The following is a 16,260-nucleotide window of genomic DNA, read 5'->3' as shown; positions in this document are numbered from 1 at the left end:
TCATTTTCTTTTCGGCTTAGTCCCTTTATTAATGAACTGACAACTTATCCAGCATATGTTTTACGCAGCAGATGGCCTTGCAGCTGCAACCCATCTCTGGGAAACATCCATTCACACACTCATACACTACGGACAATTTAGCCTACCCAATTCACCTGTACCGCATGTCTTTGGACTGTGGGGAAAACCGGAGCACCCGGAGGAAACCCACATGAACGTAGGGAGAACATACAAACTCAACACAGAAACGTCAACTGACCCAGCCAAGGCTCAAACCAGCGACCTTCTTGCTGTGAGGCGACAGCACTACCTACTGCGCCTCTGCGTCGCCTTCCACTTTTCATAGAAAGTATTACAGAAATACTGGAAGATAGAAAAATAGCAGAAATAGAGGAGAAACCCAGCAAAAACAGGAGAGTTGACAGGTATGCACTTCCAGTAAGGGACGTGTTTAGTAATCACAGATAGCATAGACATAAAAAAGGGCCCAGGTCATGTTGGTTTGTTTTGGTACTTTCAATTATCAACCTTGTATTACAAAAAGTTGCCTGCCTTTGTTTTCTAGGTATCAAAGACGGCTTGTCTGGATCTGCTAGATACAATATTTCAATCCATGGTTCATCCGAGACTGAGAAGCCATCAGAAGCATATACATTAACCACTGTCTCTCCTTCTCACACTTCTGAAACGGTCCCTGTAACGCTCCCTATCCTCTTTCGTCCTCCCTCCTGCACCATTAGCCCTCACGAGGGTGATGTTCTCTCTCCCTTTAACATCAGCTGCTCTGTGGATCCAGCGTTTTGCAAAGCTGAGCCTTGCATATTCTGCTTCAAAACTGCAAGTGGTGAGAAATAGGAACTGTTTTATAAATTTAGCCCCTCCTGATAAAGGTAAAAACCAGTTTAACTCCTTGTATTGGTCCTTTTGTTTTACAGGTGAACATATTTACTGTGGTTCTGAGCCCACAGTGGAGTCACTTTACCTCCCTCTAGGGAATGAACACAGCAACTACAGACTGACGGTGGTCGTCACAGTGAAGAACACAGCAGGTGTTACTGCTGACACTTCTGTCACCACTTGGGTTTGTAGTTGATTTGATTGATTCATGAGCATCTTTTCAAAAGTCATTTCAACTGAGTTGTCAAACTCAGGTCCTAAAAATCAGTTTTACATCCAGTAATTTTTTAAGGACCAACAAGAGTAAACATTTTCAGACAATCCCCAAATATTTGTATTTTTTAAGACTAATAATTCCCACAGTACTTTAACACAGTATTACTATATATAATTTCATTACTAAGATAAACCCTAATTGAGCCATGAAAAAGAAAATTTAATGTACATGAAATACATCAAAGTTTATTTGGGAAATCTGTTTCCATTAATCAAAATGCAAATAATGTCTGAAACCAAATTAAGCAGACTTCCCAAGTCTCCCGGAAGTTACGGGAGTATTCAGCAAATGCATAGAGACTCCCAGATGCCCTCAAATGAATGATAATCTCCCGGAAATCGAGTGTCTCCCGCCCGGTTTTTAAATTCGTTGCACACCGCTCCCGCTACCTCCCGCAAATCAACTCTGTGTCCCCTGGAAATGACTTTTCCCAGCTTGGGATTGTCTGAATTAAGTCTGAAACAACATCAAGCAAACTTAAAAACGTATTTTGCAAATTAAGTGATTCTTATACCAAATTTGGCATTTCCATCAATCATATCTCATACTTCAAAATACACATTAACACAGGATGATGGAAACCTTGCTGTTGTGACAGACACAAAGAATGTTTGTGACAGACTAAATAAAAGAATGACATAATTGTGTGAATGAAATAGTTGTGCATGATATTCCAGGTTAAGGACACCAGTACTAAGCCCACAGTTAAGGATCTACAGGCACTGGTCTCCAACCAGGTCTTTCATCTACAGCAACAAGGTCGACTCACTGGGGCCGCGCTGGCACAGATGTTCCAGTCGGTGTCCCACAGACTGAACAATGCATTACCTGAAGATCAGAATGGCACTGTCAAAAATGAGGTGGTATATGGGAAATATGCACATTCTGTTTTCACATATTCCCAAACTTTCTTTCTAATTTCCGCATTGTTGTTATTATGAATAACCAAATATGCCTCTTTTGACTAAAGCTGAGAAATCAGATGTTGCAGAGTTTAAGTACCGCCATAAGTTCCATCCCTCCGAAAAACCCAGCAGAAGTCCAGATGAGTGCAAATGTGATTGCAGGCCTTACCACACAAGGTCATGAGTTGACAGACTCTACTCAGGTACTTTCGAAAAAGTCTGATGTATTTAGATCTGTGATTCTCAACCATGCTCCTTGATAACCTCCTGGACTGCACATAGTTTGTTGGGTGCATCTCAATCTTGTTTTCTTGGTTTCTTGTTTAATAGTCAGGGCACTGATATGGGAGTCAATCATTTAAAGTGCTGTCTCAATCGCAAAATTCTACCAGTGTACTGAAAAGTCCCTCAATATGCAGCGTGAAAATCAGGGAGCAAGGTCAATGTCCTGTCGCAGTCAGTGTCCCAATGTGTAGGGGGCTTCAGGAACAGGGTTGAGAACCGCTGATGTGAATGATAGCAATGCAGCAATACCATACCTGCCAACACTCCTGTTTTACCTGGGATTCTCCCATATTTCAGACCCATCTCCGCCACCCTCCCGTTTTGTTATTTTTCCTGTTATTTTCTCCTTTTGTTATCTTCTATCCCAACCACCCCAAACCCGGTCCTCAGCTTTTTGGTACAGTCTGTAACACCCCTAGGTTGCTGCTTTTGGTGTAGTATTTGATCGCAGAAGCCACCCGAAACCCGGTCCATAATACAATTACTAATACCAACTCAACCCCCCTCCCCTTAAGGTCTCCTGGATTTTCAGAGATAATTGTTGGCAGGTATGAGCAATACACCTTTCCTAACTCTTCCGTTCTGACTATAGTTACAGGCTAGTTCTCTGCTAACAAATCTCAGTAAGTCCCTGGTCTCTTTGACACATGCTGGTGACGAGTCCTCTGAACAGATTCTGCAAGCATCAACGCCAATTATTGATGCTGTCAGTAACATCATCAAAGTTTCCTCCAGTACTTCTAAACAGGTAGTTCTCAACACACAAGCATTGCTCCACGTGCTGATTCAAAGCCATCATTCTTGATGATGTTTTCATTCCTTTCTGTTCCAGAATGAGATCTCGGGGCATTTACTAAACACTGTTGGCAACGTTCAGAGTGCCTTGTTGGCGGGAAAAAAAGTTAATCAGGAGCCAATCGTACTTAGCACTTCTGTTTTTGGTTTATATGTCAACAGGTAAGCACAAAATGGTGGTAGGTTAGGTCGTGTATTCTAAAAGCAAAACCAGGGCATAAAATGACCATTAGTTTTGACCATTTTGTATTGAAACAGGAAGCCAGTAGCTAATAGATTTCATTATGATTTCCCAATGGTAGTTAAAAGCATATGATAAATATATTTTAGGCAGCATGGACATTTTCATTTCCTTTAGCAAGATATATTTTACCTAACATTACCCAAGTGTTCCTACAAAACAAAAGGCTATTATTATAGGTACCAAGCTGACTGACAAAAACTACAAGTCCCAACATTAGTTTTTCTCTTTTAGAGGGATTTTACATGTCTGCCTAAGCAACAAAATTGCTCACTGTCGTACTATTTCAGAATATCATCAGATGGTCTGCAGAAACAGACTTTCAACGTCCAGAAGAACAGCTCTGCCAGTTTTAAACTTCCCTCTCTGGGCTCTGATGTTCTTTCTGCTAATGAACCAGTAGATGTACGGGTGAGTATTGACAATCTAACCTCTCCTCCTCTATAGAAAGTCAAATTCAAGTAATCGTAATAGCCAACAACGTAAGAGATACTAAAATACAAAGTAACATATACCTTCTAGACCAGGGTTGCACAACCCTGTTCCTGGAGATCAACCGTCCTGCAGAGATCAGCTGCAAACTTGATTAAACAACTGTGTTTAGTTACCAAGTGTGCCTACAGATCCTAGATGGTTGGTTTAGCTGTATTTGATCAGGGTTGGAGCTTAACTCTGCAGGAGAGTAGCTTAAGTTTGCAGCTGATCTCTGCAGGAAGGTAGATCTCCAGGAACAGGGTCGAGTGGTCAAGATAGAAATCAATTGGAAGTTGGAAATTTTGTCCATGATGTGATGTCTGACAGGCAGAATGAGATTCTCACAGCAGCTGTGTGATTGTTTTAATAGTATCTGGTTGCAGCCTTTATGATGCAAGCTGAGATTGCATCACTCAGCGATGCAATGTCAGACACAATGCATTCAATGGAGTGAGTGAAGTCACTTTGACTGGTAGGGTTAGGGGTGGGGTTAGGTGAGCCCATTAAAAGGCATTGGATGCAGCTCAGATTGCACAGCACTGGGTCTGCATCCAGACCCCTCTCAATTGTTTGGCTGTGATAAAAAACTTTGAGTTGCCCGTCACCCATGTATCACTGGAAAGAGAAACCATGACATATATATGTCCTAGTTATGTAGTATATATGGAGAAGGTAACAGCTCCAATCATTGACCTTTGAGGTTCCTTGTGAACAGTTGATGTGCTATAACACTACTCCCCTGTAAGCAACATAAAATTACCTTATATATGGACCTATAAATATTAAAAGTAGATTACTGTAATATTATCTTGTTCTTGAATTTACCACAGATGACAAGCTTTGACATAAATCCATTCTCGCGGTGTGAAGGCAAACAAATCAGTGGATCAGTGGGTTCTCTCTCTCTTACAAATATCAATGGCTCAGAGATTTCAGTGGCAAACCTTACTGAGGAGATTGAGGTAAAAGGAGATTGACAGGAAGTTTCTAACAAAGTGAGACCAAAATCTTGGTTTTACACTTTAAACTATAAATATAAAACATTCAAAACCTAATTCTCTACTTTTCTTAGATTTTCCTACCAAGGACGCAGGTGGCAGAGATTAACCAAACTCTTCTGGAACTGGGAAACTTCAGCACTGTGGTCATCAACGTGACTGCGCCCAATATATCTCTTGTTATCAAGTTAGACCCCTCAGAAGAGACACCTCTACAGTTGCTCCTGGGTTTTCAGGACTACCCTAATGATACAAATAATGAGGCCGGGATACAACTGCCTCAAGAAGGAAACTCTGAAGGTTATTAACAAATATAAACAATTACATAGAATTTTTGAAATACTCCATGCAAAAGACTGAAAAGTTTTCTGTTATATTTGTGTGGTACAGAAGAAAGATACACATGGGTTCTTAACCCGTCAGAGGTGGCAATGGAAGTAGGCGTTTACTACCTTTTGGTGAGGCCTATTGTTGGAGCAGGGGTAAATTCGACTAGTGCCTTGGTTTATATCACAACCATTGCTGCTGATTGTTTGTACTGGGATGAGATAAAGGCAAACTGGAGTGGTGAAGGCTGTAGGGTAAGCGTAAAAATCAAAGTTGTACGTGTCCATTAAAACTGACAGTAATTTTAATGTCTATAATGACTTGGTTGAAAATATCACTTCTCATTTGCATAAAATTTCTGTTTTGTTGAGTAACTTGAGCTCAACTTTGTGCCATTTCAGGTTGGCCCTCGTACTACAACATTGGTTACTCAATGCCTGTGTACCCATTTGACATTTTTTGGAAGCTCCTTCTTTGTCATGCCCAATGTGGTTGATGTGTCCCGCACTGCTGAACTCTTTGCAACCTTCGTCAACAACCCGGTGGTGGTGTGTTTTGTAGGCGCCATCATACTAGCTTACCTGTTGGTTGTCATATGGGCACGAAGAAAGGACATTCAAGATGCAGTCAAGGTTTTGATTTGGGATGAACTAACATTATTATTATTCATTCAAACCATGCTTAGTGTGACTTCACCAAGTAGGGCATGTTCCTGGATCAACACCAACATTCCAATTGGCTTTATAGCATAGGTCTCAAACTCGATACTTGGAGGGCCGCAGCTCTGCACAGTTTTGCTTCAGCCTTAATCAAACACAGCTGATCCAAATAATCAAGGTGTTCAAATCAGTCTTGAACACCTTGATTATTTGCATCAGCTGCGTTTGATTAGGGTTGGAGCAAAACTGTGCAGATCTGCTGCCCTCCAGGTATCGAGTTTGAGACCCATGCTTTAAGGCAGGGGTCACCAAACGTGTTCCTGGAGGGAAGGTGTCTTGCAGATTTTAGCTCCAACCCTAATCAAACACACCTGAACAAGCTAATCAAGGTCTTACTAGGTTTACTTGAAACACCCAGGCAGGTGTGTTGAGGCAAGGTGGAGCTAAACCCTGCAGGGCACCGGACCTCCAGGAAGGAGATTGGTGACCCCTGCTTTAAGGTATAAGTTTACAGTTTATGTTTACAGTTAGGTTTATGCGCTTCTACATCTGTTATCCAACTATAAACCCCCTCTGATTTTTGGAATAAGCAGCATGGGGGCTCAGTTGTTAGCACTGTTGCCTAAAGGCAAGAAGGTGGCTGGTTCAAGTCCCAATGGGCCAGGAGGCATTTCTGTTTAAAGTTTGCATATTCTTCCCATAAATGTGTTTCTCCTCGATGCTCCAAGTTCCCCCACAATCCAAAGACATGTGGTATAGGTGAATTGGGTAAACTACATAGGCCCTACGTAGCACTACGTACTGCGCCACTGCTTTGCCGCTGGAAGTACATCCACTCCAAAAAGCATATGCCAGAGTAATTGGGAGATTTATTCAGCTATGGTGACTCCTGATAAATCAGAGACTAAGCCAAAAGATAGTGAGTGTTTTTGGGAATAATTTACAGTTAAAGGTAAATTTAGCAGTAGGGATTTGGTATGGATTACATTTTCGAACAAGAATGATAAATGTTAATCCAGGATCACATCCCACTTGGTAAAAATCACACCCACATTAATATAACCATATGTTAACAATCATTTTTATGCTAATGTGCATATTTAAAGGTGAAGGTCACAGTACTTGAGGACAATGATCCCTTAGCTGAATATCGTTATTTACTGAGTATCAACACAGGACAACGTCGTGGGGCCTCCACCTCTTCTCAGGTTAGTGCCATACAGCTTTAGTTTTCAGAAATACTACTAATCCTTTCTAAATGAACACTGCCATAACATTACTCTAGGTGACAGTGACTCTACAGGGCTCAGAGGGAGAAAGTGAACCTCATCATTTGACTGACCCTGAAAAGCCAGTGTTTGAAAGGGGAGGACTTGACTTGTTCTTGCTGACCACTCCTTTTTCATTGGGGGAGCTGCAAAGTATAAGGCTCTGGCATGACAACTCAGGGTATTACCCTGCTTGGTAAGATTAATGTGTCATGTGTCAGATAAATGGAGTGCATGCCATTTTTGTCTATATAGCTTCATCACTTACTGTATCCTTTTGAAATATCTTATATAGGTATGTTAACAAGGTAATGGTACAGGACCTGGAGAATGGGCAGAAGTGGCACTTCCTGTGCAACTCGTGGTTATCTATAGACTTGGGAGAATGTACACTAGATAAAGTTTTCCCTGTAGCAACAGAAATGGACCTAAAAAGATTTAGGTATGTAACTAAGATCAAGTTTTTGGTCTACGTTTTTAAATGTGATACAAAATTTAAATTACTTTGTCATTAACCTTCAATTTAATGTCTTCAATTTTTGCAGTAATCTGTTCTTCGCAAAGACTGCGAAAGATTTCCGTGATGGTCACATCTGGTTTTCTGTAATCAGTCGCCCTCCAAGTAGTAATTTCACTAGAGTTCAGCGTGTCTCCTGCTGTTTTTCACTACTGCTCTGCACGATGTTGACCAGTATCATGTTCTGGGGTATCCCGTCAGACCCCTCAGAGCAGACCATGGACCTGGGTATGGCCAGTAAAACAATCTCTAGAAAGTTCCCATAAGCAATATAGTAAATATTCACTATGGCATATTGTTAGAATTTTATCATGCTAAGAGATCTCCATTACATCACATCAAATTCAATAAAGCTCCACTGTTTATTAGTAGTACAGTTATTGGTATGTGATGGCTATCAAAGGCGCTCAGCATGTATCCAGTAGTAAAGGATGTATGGAGTTTGCTAGTTTAAAAAAAAAGAACATCATGACAAAATTATTGTTAAACAACTGGACTTGGTATAGAGAAGTAAGCTTTCATTTCCCTTATTCTTAAAACGTATAATTATACCTTCTAAATCAGTGGTGTTGAACTTCAGTTCTTAGAGCTGGGGTGGCCAACCCTGTTCCTGGAGAGCCACCTTACTGCAGATTTCAGTTGCAACTCATATCAAACACACCTGCGTGTAATTATCATGTGTTGTTCAGGTCCTAATTAATTGGTTCAGGTGTGTTTGATATGGGTAGTAACTGAAATCTGCAGGAAGGTGGCTCTCCAGGAACAGGGTTGGCCACCCCTGTCCTAGAGGGTCATAGCCCTGCAGAGTTTAGGCCCCGTTTACACTAGTGCGTTTTAGTTTGAAAACGCATAAGTTTTGCTACGGTTACGCCATCCGTCCACACTACGCCGGAGTTCTCGAGCGCCGAAAACGGAGCTTTTTGAAAACGCTGGAGAGGCCGTTTTTTATTCTAAAACGCTGCTGCTCCGTCTCAGTGTGGATGGGGAAAGACGGAGACATCTGAAAATGGGGGCGGGGCTGCAAACGTTCGCCTATCTGATTGGGGCTTTTCCTCAATGTTAAGTAGCCTAACACACACAGTTCAGTCCTGCATCCTCTTCTTGTAAGTTCAGACTTCGCAAGTTTGATCAGCTGCAGTCTCCCCCTTTTCAGTTTGATATGGAAAACATACCGAGGACACGGGTAAATCTTCAAAGGGAACAGTGTACTTTATAACTTCATTCACATCACCTTGGCTACGTTATTGTTTCACTTTCTCAACAATAAAATGTAAACATGATTTAAGGAACTGCCTATTTTCTTTTTAATATTTGCAACTTAACAGACAGCAGAAATGTTGAGGCGTCGTGCTGCATATATGAGCGTCATCTTCACTGTGTGGATATTTATAACAAAACGGAGCTGATAACAACTGCCTCCTTTCAATTTCAGTGAAAATACGAAACGCACCCTCTCTTTTGCTGAATATCAGTTTTAATAATCGATAATTATAAAAGTATAACATACAATAAGTTTATACATTGTAGGAAATAAAGGCAAGCGATCAGTTAATGTACCTGGATTAATCATTAACTTATCTTTACGCTTAACCAAAACATGTTACCCGTGAACAAGTAGGCTAACTTAATAGATTCCAATGACCAAAGTCAGGGAATTTGCCTATGTCGTTAGATAAAGACAACAACATGAATGAAATATCACGTTTAGCAAATATAGTGAGATTAGATCCAGCGGGAGATGCTTGATGAGCAGTCTGACAAGCAGAGCTCTCATCTGGGTAGAAATGCTGGAGCGCTTGCCCGAGAGTGTGTGTGTGGTCACGTGATGTGCGTTTTCAGCGTTTTGGTGTGGACGGAGAGCAGTTCAGAAACGCTGGGTAAAACGCGAGTGTGGACGCGGATCGTTTTCATTCTACAACGCCGTTTTAAAACTAAAACGCACTAGTGTAAACGGGGCCTTAGATTCAACCCTTCTGATCAGATGTGTTTATTTGGGGCCAAAGCTAAACTGTCCAGAGCAGAGTTTGACACCCCTGTTAATGTTTTCTTGACTCACCACATCTTTCCATATATCTCCTTGCATTGGCTACAGGTAAAATTGAGTTCACTTGGCAACAGGTCATGATTGGCATACAAAGTTCCATTATCATGTTTCCAATCAATCTCCTCATTGTGAGCATCTTCAGAAATGCTCGTCCAAGAGAGCAAAAATCTGAATCGTCTTTAAAGCAACAGTCCAAGTTAGACTCCACAAAGCAAGGCAAAACTGGACGCGTATCTCCAAATCAGCCTCTACACGATAACCAGGAGGAAATCACACCTGATACTGTGATGAAGGTAAGTATGGCTAATCTCTTATGCCATAGTCACACTAGAGTTTGAGCATGCCAAATTGTCATACAATGCTGTGAAAAGGGGTGGGATTAAACAAGATGATTAGCAAGCTAGAGATTGGTCCATATTTTAAATTTCTGTACAGAGAGGTCAGGTTTTCATCTTTGATTGGTCTCACGCAATCACGTGGTGTGATTTCACAGGTCAGAGTTCATTAAGCTTGAACATTCCAAAGCAGCGAACTGCAAATGTTGTCACACTAACTTTCTTTTCCGGTCTGTCGCATTCTCGTGCATATGAATAGAAGTCTATGGGGTGAAAAGTGCACTGCTTTTGTCCTAAAAGTTGCTGTTTTATGACTATATTTAATTATCATTATTCTTTTCTTTCAGGACATCAAACGAATAGCACAGTCACTTTATAAAGTCATGAGAAGACCTGTTCCAAGGATAGAACTAGACCCCACAAAAACAGATATAAACAATCTCCTGTCGTTGGTTGAAGAGATAATTCATCAACATAATCGAGTTGGAAATGAGTTTTACAATGACTCGTCTAAAAATGAGCAAACTCCTGCTGCTTCCCTTGGCTGTGTAAATCTTAAAGGTGAGTCCATGCCAAGCAGTCCGTTACATAACATAATTCCAGCTTCCAATTTTAAGCTTGCACTTCAGTTAGAACTTGAAATTTAACCACCTACTTTAATCACTGAGTCTGATCTCTATAAGGTTTCAAGCTTTAGAGGATATTTTGGTCTCCTTCACTTTGTCAGAGGCAGGTCCTATTTAAGTGGCTTCTTGATTGTGAACAGGTGTGGCAGTAATCATCGTGATAAACTAGTTATGTTTTAACTAGGGCAGGGGTGTCAAACTCAATTCCTGGAGGGCCGAAGCCCTGCACAGTTTAGTTCAAACCCTGCTCCAACACACTTAAGGCTGATTTATACTTCTGCGTCAAACACCGGCGTATGCTACGGCGCTGACGCATAGCCCTTCGCCGTGGTCATCGCCGTCACTGACGTGCACCTCTCAAAAAATTTAACTAAACGTCGCAACAACGCGTAGCGCAAGCTCTGTGATTGGTCGGCTTGGTATCGCTGACGAGTCGGGGCAGGACCGAGAGCCGCGCGAATGGCACAAACCCAATGTAGCGATTGTTTACAAGTGTGGAGTCCCGTGAAGGAGCTCTTGATGGAAAGTTTTGTTTTGTGTTTACCTCATAGTTAAAGTTGCTGCACGTCCGCCGGTTGCTGCCTCAAAATAAGCGAGCTTGAGCCACTTGTACATCCCGGAAGTGTTCAGGAAAAGCAAAAAAGCAGCGAAGAAACTCGACACAGAGGAACATTTACACCTCACTGCCAACTAGCGTTTTGGAAGTGTTAATGCAGACCAACAGAGACAGCGCGCAGAAGTATAAATGCACAGCCACACGCGGTGCATGCGCTGTGGTTTACGCCAGTCGCTTTACCTGTTGGTTTCAAACAAGCCTGAAGGACTCAATTAGTTTGATCAGGTGTGTTTAATTAGGGTTGGAACTAAACTGTGCAGAGCTGCGGCCCTTTTGGAACTGAGTTTGACACCTTTGAACTAGGCGAACACACTTTTTCACACAGGGCTTTCAAGAGTTCACACTTAGCTGGTGATTGATTACAAAGCATGTATGGCATGCTGTCCCAGGAGAGAGGCCTGAGCTCATTAGATCCTCAAGCCTGGGGCTCCATTCTGTTGGTAGGGCGAGAGGGGATTTTGAGCTCAGGTAGGTTTCGAGAACTCCCCTCTTATTTAGGGCTATTGACAAATTAGGAATTTCTATATAGAGGTATACTGCTGGTACAGCTCTACTATAGTGCCAAATTTAATTGGTCAATTGACCTATGATGCATGTCTTGGACTGTGGTTGGAAACCCATGCTAGCACAGGGAGAACGAGTGAACTCCACACAGAAACATTAACTGACCTGTTAAGGACTTAAACCAGCGATGTTCTTGTTGAGAGGCTACAGTGCTAACCACTGGGCCGAGGAGCTGCCCTATTAAGGGAAAGGAGAAGGAGTAGAGGTGGAAGGGGGGATTCTTCAAGGTGAAGATAACTGAGGTAAGAGACTCTGGTCATTTACAGTTAGTTAGGAATCATCCGATTAGTGAATCGTGCGTTAGCTAATGTGGGACCAACCATGATCAATCATAAGCACAAGCTCATCTTCAAGTTAGTTTATAAATAAACTTTAAGTAATTTTGGATTTTGTTTTCCCCTTAATAATAAAAACCTTAACTTTAAAACTGTATGATGTGTTTACTTTTGTTGCCTTTGACTAATATGCCTAAAAAATAAGAAGTCAGTAAGAGGCAAACACATTTTCAAACTATTGTAAACACACACAGCTGGCAGCTAGCGCTCACATGAAACAATAATGTTTTTGTTCCCACCACAGAGAGCAGTTTTTGTGAAAGCCAAGAGTGTAATGAAAAACACAGCATCTACAGCCAATATCTCTACAAGCAGCTGCATAATGTGGAGAGAGAGCTGAGACTGCTAGAGCCATCATCCTTCTCAAAGCCAGACAGCTACAACCGGGCTGTACTGCAGGTGCAAGGCATGAAGAACTTACTTGAACCTCGTGTCTCCTCTTCTGGTCTGCATACTCGTAGCGCCAGCCCGTCAGAGGCCAGTGGAAAGGAAGGAAGTAGAAAGTGTCAGAAAGGATTGCCCTGGTGGTTTGTATTTGTTGGTTGGTTTCTTGTCTTAGCCACCAGTGGCGTTTCAGCATACTTCACGATGCTGTATGGGTTGACCTATGGAAAGGAGCGCTCCATCAGCTGGCTTATCTCAATGTTGGTGTCATTCTTTGAAAGCCTCTTCATCACCCAACCTGTAAAAGTAAGATATAAAGCAGACATAAGACCTTGCTTTTAGGATCTTGTCTTAGTGTCTTCTAGACATTTTGTTGCCAAAGAGACTTGGACTTGATTGTCTTGTGTTGGTATAATTAGGTACTGGGCTTTGCAGTCTTCTTTGCTCTTGTACTCAAAACTGTTGATCAAGATGAGTATGGCGATGTTTCAATTGATGGGACTTTATCCAACACAGGTAATCGGATCATCAGCAACATGAATTATTTTTCCATCTTTGATGATCATCTGATAAGTGTGGTAAAACTTCATCTGAAATGTCTTTCCACAGATGATCCTGATGCAGTCAGAATTGTCAGGAGAGACAGCACATGTAGTTTCTATAAGCCTCCTCCTCCCACCGACATAGAAAAAATGAGAAATAACATGATCAAGGAACAGAAAGTGTTTGCGCTCATCCGAGAGATACTCAGTAAGGAGATTATCACTTATCTTTTATTTATGCAAAGATCGGCTTGTTTGACACTGCCTTTTACCTTGCAGTTTATGTCGGATTCCTCTGGATGCTTCTGTTGGTTGCATATGGGCAGCGAGATCCAAATGCATACTACCTTACACATCATATTCGACAGAGCTTCAGCAATGGCATTTCAGAGACTCTGAACCACAAAGATATATTCATTTGGGCAAATTCTTCCTTGCTCCGTAATCTGTATGGGCAGTATCCAGGTATTCAGTCTATATGTACTGTGTACATCTTAGTGTTATTCAAGCCCAGAACTAAAGCTATGTTGGGGGGGGGGGGGCAGTTTCAACATGAAGAAATACAGTGCTAAACCACTGTAAGATACATATTTTAAAAATGTTCTTTTCTTGCCCAACTGTGTTCCTGGAGCCATACCAGCTGTACTTATTAGCTGCGTCCGGAATTGCATGCTTCTAAAATATATGTAGTAAACCAAAAACAGTGCGCAAGCCGAGTAGTATGTCCAAATTCAAAGAATTCAACAGTATGTGAGAAGTACCCGGGTGTCAACTACTTCCGGCAAGATTCTAAAGTGTGCATCTGATGGATGCTACGCTATCCCGTGATGCAACGCGAGAGAATTTATGAATGGGAGTGATGGAACTGATGCAGGTAGGTCATGTAATGATGACAAAATGGCGGATGTAGTACATCTGAGTACCATTCATACTACTGACATTCATACTGTCCAGAACATAAGCTGCGTCCCAAATCGCATACTTATGCACTATTCTACGCCATTTTGTAGTATAAATAGTGTAAGTAGTGCGTTCACACTGAAAACTCTAAAAAATAATAAGTGCACTTTAATTACCCGGATAATGCACTCATTCAGCTGGTAAAATGAAGTGTGTAATGATGGACACTTCACGCACTCAACGACCGCAGGTTTGCTTACGTAGCGGAAGAGGCGGAGCTATCGGACGCACATGTTGGATAACTTTATTTATTTTGGATGGTGAAAGCAAAATTCTCCTACGAGAGTGATTATAGCGCCTCCCGATGGTGAATGCGGCAATACTCATGGCAGGTATTACTTGATAATTCGGTCGTTTATTTCACTTATTTGGCAACCGTCAAACGTCATTAGGGAAACCGTTTGAATTTCCGCTTAGTAAAAAACCATTAGTTTGCCATTTGGAACAACACTACATACATGTACTATCCTGTTAGGTGTGTAAGTGCATAAGTACATAGTGCATGAGTGCATAGTGTATAGTGTGCCATTTGGGATGCAGCTAAACTCTTCTAATGGCATAGTACATTTAAATTCAAATGCAGTACCTACTGAGTAGTAGGCGATTTCAGACGCCGCCACAGTCAAATATGTCCTAGTCAAACATACCCGATTCAACTCACCATCTCATTAGTAGAGACACCAAAGGTCCAACCTATGAATTTGAACTTCACAACAATTAGATAAGTAGCAATATAAGTTGTTTGCATAAAACTACATCCACCATGTTGTGATTATCACCTGACATCCCTGAATCAGCACTGTCACTTCACTTCTATCTTATCTGCTGTGTCTAATGGGATAGGTTAATTGTCCACTAGATGTTCCAGGTTCTTCTTGCCTTGTTTTACTATGAATTTAGACGTATTTGTTGGCTCACATATTGTTTTTACATAATATACAAAAGGCAAGTATAGACACATCACAACACAAGGGAGACCTCCAAAATTATACTGTTGGTGTGCTTCCAGGAAAAGTGAAAATTGCCTACTAATTAAAGGTTAAACACTGAATGGAATTTGTACCACTGAATTTAAATTGTTGTGTAATACCATTTCAGGATTCATAACAGATGGAAATTCAAAACTTGTTGGCAATGCTCGAATCCGTCAGGTTAGAGTGAGAAGAGACACTTGTAAAATTGCCAACCCCATGCAGTACTCTGTTCGTGATTGCCATGCCCCATACTCCTGGGAATCAGAGGACATGGGGTCTTACAGTCCAGGCTGGAACCAGACAAGAAATGTGAATGGCTCAAAGACTGTACTTAAACCATGGTACTACCAAACCCAGGCCAAACTTCGGGCAAACCCTGTTTGGGGTGGTCTGGCCCTTTATAAAGGAGGAGGATTTGTGGTGGACCTAGGTCCAGATCAAAAGAATGCAAGCAGGTACATGTGGCATTATCTGTAACCACCGTAGATTCAAAAGTAGAAGTTACAGTTGATCCTTTCTTTCTTGTCAGTTGATCCGATTTCCTGTAAGCTAAGCAATTGATCCTTTCTTTCCTGTCTACAGACTTCTTCAGTATCTTTTTGACAACACCTGGCTGGATGTGTATACACGGGCTGTTTTTGTGGAGTTCACTGTTTATAATGCAAATGTTAACCTCTTCTGCATTGTGACGCTCATTTTTGAGACCACAGGAGTTGGTGAGGAATCTCCTTCTGATATTGTCAAAGGACTCCCATGTTCTCAACGTCTACACTCGTGATCATTTCGCTGTTTTTGCAGGTACGTTCCAATATCGAAGTGAGGTGCAGGCTGTCCATCTTTATCAGTCCACTGGTGGTTTTCATGTATTTGTTATGGCGTCAGAGGCCATCTATTACATCTTTATTCTTTACTACATGGTTGTACAGGTAAAGGTCTCTTATAGGACTTTAAAGTAGATGGTGCAGTCCGTATCAATGAAGATATAATAGACAATATTCCTCTGGATTTAACAGGGCAAACTGATGAAGCAGCAGAAATGGGCATACTTCAAAAGCAAGTGGAACCTTTTAGAGTTAGCCATCATCATTTTAAGCTGGAGCGCATTATCTGTGTTTGTCAAGAGAACAATATTGGGTAACAGGGACATTGAGTTCTACCAAAATAACAAAGACATGTGAGTAAAAGTATGTTTTTTTTTTTTTTTAGATTAATCAGTCAATTCCTGAGCAATATACAT

General features: G+C 41.4%; 1 protein-coding gene across 2 annotated transcripts in view; it reads left to right on the top strand.

Annotated features, from left to right (window-relative positions):
• Positions 1-16,260, top strand: part of pkd1l2a (polycystic kidney disease 1 like 2a) — a 372,606-nt gene that overhangs the window by 351,988 nt on the left and 4,358 nt on the right. For both annotated transcript variants that reach the window (XM_087262122.1, XM_087262121.1), the window contains 25 exons: positions 566-844; positions 936-1,081; positions 1,852-2,034; positions 2,145-2,282; positions 2,957-3,112; positions 3,197-3,321; positions 3,691-3,811; positions 4,705-4,836; positions 4,947-5,172; positions 5,263-5,453; positions 5,601-5,831; positions 6,965-7,066; positions 7,144-7,322; positions 7,422-7,568; positions 7,672-7,871; positions 9,736-9,980; positions 10,370-10,583; positions 12,408-12,853; positions 12,967-13,063; positions 13,157-13,297; positions 13,369-13,554; positions 15,148-15,478; positions 15,606-15,739; positions 15,822-15,949; positions 16,037-16,197. In XM_087262122.1, coding sequence (XP_087118248.1) covers positions 566-844; positions 936-1,081; positions 1,852-2,034; positions 2,145-2,282; positions 2,957-3,112; positions 3,197-3,321; positions 3,691-3,811; positions 4,705-4,836; positions 4,947-5,172; positions 5,263-5,453; positions 5,601-5,831; positions 6,965-7,066; positions 7,144-7,322; positions 7,422-7,568; positions 7,672-7,871; positions 9,736-9,980; positions 10,370-10,583; positions 12,408-12,853; positions 12,967-13,063; positions 13,157-13,297; positions 13,369-13,554; positions 15,148-15,478; positions 15,606-15,739; positions 15,822-15,949; positions 16,037-16,197 — 4,639 coding nt within the window. The remainder of the gene's footprint in view (positions 1-565; positions 845-935; positions 1,082-1,851; positions 2,035-2,144; positions 2,283-2,956; positions 3,113-3,196; positions 3,322-3,690; positions 3,812-4,704; positions 4,837-4,946; positions 5,173-5,262; positions 5,454-5,600; positions 5,832-6,964; positions 7,067-7,143; positions 7,323-7,421; positions 7,569-7,671; positions 7,872-9,735; positions 9,981-10,369; positions 10,584-12,407; positions 12,854-12,966; positions 13,064-13,156; positions 13,298-13,368; positions 13,555-15,147; positions 15,479-15,605; positions 15,740-15,821; positions 15,950-16,036; positions 16,198-16,260) is intronic.

This window comes from Danio rerio, chromosome 7, assembly GCF_052040795.2.
Source record: "Danio rerio strain M-AB ecotype USA chromosome 7, GRCz13ab, whole genome shotgun sequence".
NCBI classification, from domain to species: Eukaryota; Metazoa; Chordata; class Actinopteri; order Cypriniformes; family Danionidae; genus Danio; species Danio rerio.
This window is presented reverse-complemented; position numbering and strand designations above follow the sequence as displayed.